This window comes from Hibiscus syriacus, unplaced genomic scaffold (genome assembly GCF_006381635.1).
Source record: "Hibiscus syriacus cultivar Baekdansim isolate YM2019G1 unplaced genomic scaffold, ASM638163v2 tig00110056_pilon, whole genome shotgun sequence".
Taxonomy (NCBI): Eukaryota; Viridiplantae; Streptophyta; class Magnoliopsida; order Malvales; family Malvaceae; genus Hibiscus; species Hibiscus syriacus.
The window spans coordinates 192,293-198,804 of record NW_024062580.1 but is presented as its reverse complement, the minus strand read 5'-3'; the positions used below and the strand labels follow the sequence as shown (position 1 = coordinate 198,804).

Sequence of the window (6,512 nt, the reverse complement as noted above, 5' to 3'; positions counted from 1 at the left end):
GAATAATTGTGGCATACTAATTTGATGTATTTATAAATTAGTATTTTGATTGTAATAGTTATTTTGATCTATTTGTAAATTATTACCCTAGTTTGAGACACCAGAAGGTATATAACTGCAAGACCACCGGCTGCCATTTATATTCTATGTTTAGAGGAAGAAGATAGTGGAACAACTTAAGTTAAAGTTAGTTAGTCTTTTATTTACCAAAATAAAAAAAAAAAAAATTAAATAAGAAAAATTAAATCCTACATATATTTTAAAAAATAAACTAAAAATTATAATAAACTTAATCAACACTAAATCAAATTGATCAACTTGTATTTTTTAACGAACATGAGGTGTAAAATTTTATTTAACTTATTAAGTATCAACTTAATTCAAATACAAATTAAATAATTTCTAATTAAATACTACTCAACTTGTAATTAACTCAATAGATAAACACCTTAACTGCTTTTAACTCTTTCTTATTTTAGAGGAATGTTTCATTTTTTTTTCATATAAAATTTTCTCTACGGTGATAGGATTTTCTACTACAATGTTGTAATTATTCATATGCTATTTATTTACGTTTTAACAAGGATAAATTACGTATTTAGTACATAAATTATAAATTATAATATATTTTAATTTTTTAATTTTTAATTTTTAATTTTTTCAAAATCATACTTAATGTTTTTATTTTATTTTAGTACCCATTAAAAACTAAACGTTAAGTTTTGGAAAAAAATTGAAAGTTTAAGTATTAAATAGATCAAAACTGATAGTTTATATATTATTTTGAAGAAATTAAAATTTAAGTACTAAAACAGATCAAAACTGATAATTTATATACTAATCACATAATTTATCTTTTTAACAAATAAGAAAATGTGAGTTTTAGTTAATATTCAATCAAATTATTTATATTATTCAATCACTTTGTTATAATCGTTCATATTTGAATCTGTAACTTTTAGAAATAATGATTGTTTTAGTTAGCGAGATAAGTTGATATGTGTTTCTCTCTTATTGGTAAGATTAAAAATCGATGCAACTAATTAAGCTGAAGGTGAAAGATTCCACTATTTTACAGATTCTGTTTTTCCTTTTCCCTGCCTGAAACAGAATCGAAGAATTCTTCAAATTCTCTCCACCTATAAAATCCAAACATTTCAAAAATTCAACACCAAAAATGGGGTCACCATTAACCCTAATCAATCATCCAACGAGCATCAGGTTCCTCATTTCTAGGCAATCCAACAATCTTCATTTTCTTATTCCAAAGAAATGGTCCCAATTTGCAACTGGATTCCCCTCTCTCTTATTCTAGCTCTCCTTCTCCGCTTTGCTCTCGCTTTTCTCTTCCTTCTTTCTTCCCTCTCAGTTTTCATTCTCTTCGACCCTTTTTCACTTCAAAGGCCACTTCTCAAGCTGCCAGTGACTCCTCTCAGCCTTCCCAATCCAAAACGGTGAGCTTTTCTATCTCCCTTGTCTCGAAGTGCTCTAATTGATTTCATTGTTGTGTTTTTGAAAAAGAAATGTTCCCTTTACAACCATCAGTTTCCAAGGTTGAACTTTCAATTTAAATGATATTCCCATTGTCTATTATTGATAGATGTAAATATTAGGTTTTGATTACTTTATTGAGAAGAATTATGTTATTAATAGAAAAAATGACTCCTTTTTGTCCTTCCATGGTTGTCAAGATTATGACTGTCTTGATGAAACTAATTGGACTGTTTAAGTTTCACTAATGGATTGATTGCCCCCTTTAAAATTTCTGTTAATTATGAGTTGCTTCTATAGTTCTATCTGGAATCAGCGATTACATATCACAAGAGTTTATTTTGTGCCAACTTTTTTTAGCCTCTTCTTGGGTAGTGATGATAACCTCTTTCGGCTGTTTCTGCAATTTAGGTATCATAAACTTTTGAAGTCTATTATATGCCTATAAGTCCCACTTTTTTTTTTATTTCAAGCTATGTGACATGAACTCTTCTGCAAAACGTAGCTAAGGAAACTTGTAGATTGACAATTTACAATGCCTATCCTGTTACACCCATTTTCCTTAAAAACTAACTCAATTCATCCAACGTCTTTGGCTCTGGCTCCTTCTTGACGCGTGTTCTCTTGGACATCTGTAGTGGTTATAATTGTTGACTTGACTGTTCTCTCTTGATAACATTAAGCAGTTTAATTTCTATTTTCCAAAAATTCAGCAAGCTGCTTACAACTGTACAAAAAGAATGAGCAGTATTGCAAGATTAATCTTCAGTTCTACAAAGAATTGTGTTTACAGTGGTCTCCTTAAAGTTGTCCAAGGAAATCACTTCTCTAATTTTCTCTAACGGCATATTCTCGTCTAGTTCAATTCGATGAAAAAGCCGGTTCTTGCGTTCACTCCATGTACAGTAAAGGAACACTTTCCATGCTTTGTCCATACATACTAAACATATCCCCTAGCCATTTCTTACATCCCACTGTAGTTCCTGTCACGATTCCTCTCTCTCTCTCACTGAATTCCACATAATGTCAAAACCAGCTTCCATATCTTCTCGGAGCATCTGCAGTGGAATAACATTTGATTCCTAGACTCCTCCTTGCACAACAAACAGTCCTCATCGGTTTTCATCCCCATTGAACCAGTCTGTCCTTTATTGGTAGTCCGGTAAGAACTATATTTAAGGCTATCATTGAGTGTTTGGGGGTGAAGAACTTATGGCAGATTACCTTCTCTTGCCTTGGTCTAATCTTACTCCACAGAACCGCTTCAGTTGGGATCTAGTCAATGGATTCCAACCTATTCCCAGCATCATCCAGAAGTACCTTTGATTGAATTCCTACTTTTCTGAACTTTTACCTTCCTATGAAAGTAACCTGTATTATGGTCGGTGGTCACCTTTTTGCAGCCATCTTATTCTCGACTTTTGTTGGTGTAAAGTCTCTTCACCCTTTAGCAACAACTTGAAGTTCTTGTGTGAGTTGCATTTGAGCTTTCATCAACCCTGTGTTGGCTGGACTTCCAAGTAATCTTCCCGTCCCTTCCTTTTAGTTTTAACTCTATAAAAAATAGCTTTGAAGAGGGACTGATTAAACTGCCATAACCCTTGCTTGAACCTGTTCAAATTGACATTTAAAATTGTCATTGGATTCCTTGAAGTTGTCTGCCTCGAAGAGCTCTCCACAGTTTGAATAAATTTCATGTTGAGGCCATTATAGTTTTTATTAATGCTGCACAATGATCTGGAACAGCTAGTGATATAAACTCCCCATAAGAATGTAGGATACTGACCATCAACTATTAACAAGCACCCAGTCAAGTTTCTTTTCTAAATGGTCAGCTTAATGATCTACAAAAGTTTGGTCGTCCAGTGAGGTCTGATCTAGGTGACATTGGAGTCCCTCATATCAGGAGTACTACTTTTGCTGCCATCAAAGCTTGAGTTCTCCAGTAGACTAGTAATGAAACTGAAATCCCCTGCCAGGATTCTACGTTTCCTCACTAATCCCTAGCCACAATCTTCTTCTATCTATCCTATTATTCGACCCATATATTGCTTTAAAGGAGAAAAACCACGGTTCCTTGAGTCACCTTCATGTGACAACTTCTTGATAGTTAAGGAGTATTTAGAGAAGAACCGTATTCTTCCTTCAATAGCTTCTGAGTATTATGTGACAACCATTGAAATGCTTTAAAACAATAAGCTGCAATTTGGGAACTTTAAATCTAACTAACATTCCAAACAAGAATATTTATAAGTTTGAGACCAATACCTCCTATGGTTGAAGATTGTACCTTTGCTTTCTTGGTGTCAAGCACCTTTTTCTTATTCGTCAGTTTCTTCATCAATTCGTCAAGACTTGTAGCTGCATCTCGTTTTCCTTGGTGAATCATATGCAGCAATGTCAGGCAAAGCTTCCTCCTTAGCTTCCTGTTTCGTAACAGGCATTCCCTCATTATGTTCCAAAATTAGCTCCAGCATAGAAAATTTTGTTGTTCTTGCTTTCCAAGCAAGTGCTCCTCTCATTCCCCACTGATAAGGTCAGTCCAATAGGAGTTCCTACTGAGAAAGCCAATTAGTGGATAATTCTGAATTTCCATTTATTTTTGCTCAGCCACAATCCTTTCCGTCTCCATCTGATTAGGAACCCAAACATTAGTGTTAACGTTGGCTGGCTTGCATGGACAATTTTTCTCTGATTTCCCAAAAGTGTAACATGTTAAGCATTTTGGGGGAAGCCATGGAATCTCCACCTAAATTATTGATCTAGGAATGTCTAAGCCAACATCAATATCTACACATATTTTGGCGTAAGCCAGTGTCTCCTTGTTTGCAGTTTTTCTATCATTGTAATGCCCGGCGCATTAGCTATGTAACTCAACCCCTTCCTAGAGTAAAGCTGGAAAGGAAAATTTCCCAAATGCATCCACATTGGCGGCTTCTGCATATTGAATTCTAGATTTGGATTAATTAAGGTTGTACATGAATTGAGCTTGAACGAGCGAATTTTTGTTCATGTTTGTTTGTTTATTTTTAAGCTTGTTTTTGTTTGTTTTTTTTTGGTTTGTGTTTGTTTAAAATTTCAAAATTGTGCTTATGTTCATTTATTGTTCATGTTCTTTGGTTGAAATTAAACAAGATTGTTCGTGAACATTTAATAAATATGCTTGTGCACATTAAGCAAATATGTTTACAAACATAATGATTTAATTTAACATGTTCACAAACAATTAAAAATAAAATGTTCATGAATAGCTAACAAACCATAAATAAACATATTTCTTAATTTTTAGATATAAAATAATCAAACATAAATATTAATAATTATATTGTAAACAAATAAAAAAAATACATAAACAATAATAACGAGAAATGAGCTTTAAACAAGCCTAATCAAGCTTGTTCACGAACAGAGATAAACTGTACATGACTTGTTTCAAACGTTCCTCAAAATCTTATTCATGTTCATTTATTCAGCTAGATAGAAAAAGCCGAGATGTTCATTGAATACACTATTCATTTACATCCTTGGGATTTATGATGGCAGTACCTTTGGAATTTGTGTAGGTTAATTAATTTAGTTTGTTCCAAATAGGGTTTTATGTCACAAATTATTTGGGGTTTCAATCTCTATGTTTCACTTTTGATGGATTGAGGATTTATGTGATGCAGGTAAGGGTAGCGATAAAGGGTAGGGTTCAAGGTGTGTTTTATAGGAACTGGACAATAGAGAATGCTACTCAATTAAGGTTGAAAGGTTGGGTTAGGAACAGGAACAGGAACGATGGTTCGGTGGAAGCTCTTTTCTCCGGGAACCCCGACTCTGTTCAAGAAATGGAGCAGTGGTGCCGACGTGGTCCACCAGCTGCCATGGTCACAGGGCTTGAAGTTTTCCCTTCTAGTGATGATCCTGGCACTGGATTTGAGAGGAAGCAGACAGTTTGAAGGCACTATATATGAAAGAGCTTAGCCCAGTCTATATTATAACGTTGTACTATGAGGAATAAAGTAAAATAAAATAGCCAAGTGGTTGTGAACTTGCTGATATAGTGATTGTCCTTTTCCATTTATTCCGTGTATTCATTCCTAGAAGCAGAGTGTGGGAATAGGGAGGTTTCACCCAACATTGATCGTTAACCCGATTTTGATCGTCATTACCCTTTACCCGACCCAAACTGGGTATTGGGAGGTTCACTCGTCTTGTACTTGACTCGACTTTTGGGATAAAAATTCATCTTCGATCTATTCCGACACAAATATTTCTTTTCAATTTTATTTAACGATATATATATATATGTATATATATCAAGGATATTATAGTAATTATTTATATATATATATAGAAAAGACATGATATTATCCTGGTCATGTTAGGGTTTTTCACCTTGTGTTCGAATATGAATTTCAAGAAAAGAAAATGTGATCCTAAACATTGGATTGGATTAAACCCTGTATGGTTCAAATAATTTGATCATATGATGTGGTATTGAATTTGAAAAATACGATTAAAATAATTTGAAGTTGAGAAACTAACCTAGAATATAGACTATGAAGAAGTATAACCTGCCTTATAAATAATAAGTAGGGTGCCAATAAACATCAGTTGAAACATTATTCCCCAAATATTTTAGGAAAGCTATGAAATGAACAAAGCTACCGGTAACAGTGAACTTGTTTAGTTCCGTGTTATGTCGTTGTCTTACACTTGTAGTATCATGCAAATGAATAACTATCACGTAGATAAAGCTATGAATTCTAATAGATAATTAAGTAAATTTTAGTGTAAATCATTTGATTATTTAATGAATATATATATATATATATATATATTTTAACCTTCAAAATTATTAGATAAATACATTCTTAGTGACATGTCTTTTTGAGATATCATTTTATAGGGGTGTTAAAATAATTTTGGAAATATATCACGTTTGTGAGGTTTAATAAATTTCATGTATTTCAATAATTTGTTATTACAGTTAACTTTTTATTTTCTCATTTGTGAATGTAGATAAAATTAAGTTG

At 32.9% G+C, this 6,512-nt stretch overlaps 1 protein-coding gene across 1 annotated transcript; it reads left to right on the top strand.

The window, feature by feature from the left end:
- The first annotated feature begins 998 nt into the window (after nucleotides 1-998).
- Nucleotides 999-5,519, top strand: LOC120214235 (acylphosphatase-like). Its single transcript, XM_039212185.1, has 3 exons — nucleotides 999-1,017; nucleotides 1,222-1,454; nucleotides 5,160-5,519. The coding sequence occupies exons 1-3, from the start codon at nucleotides 999-1,001 to the stop codon at nucleotides 5,430-5,432; spliced, it is 525 nt and encodes a 174-aa protein (XP_039068116.1). The 3' UTR covers nucleotides 5,433-5,519.
- Nucleotides 5,520-6,512: the final 993 nt, after the last annotated feature.

Excerpts from the sequence above, each read along its gene's own strand:
- LOC120214235 (XM_039212185.1), top strand. Across the intron at positions 1,455-5,159 it reads AGCCTTCCCAATCCAAAACG|GTAAGGGTAGCGATAAAGGG; the intron begins GTGAGCTTTTCT and ends TATGTGATGCAG.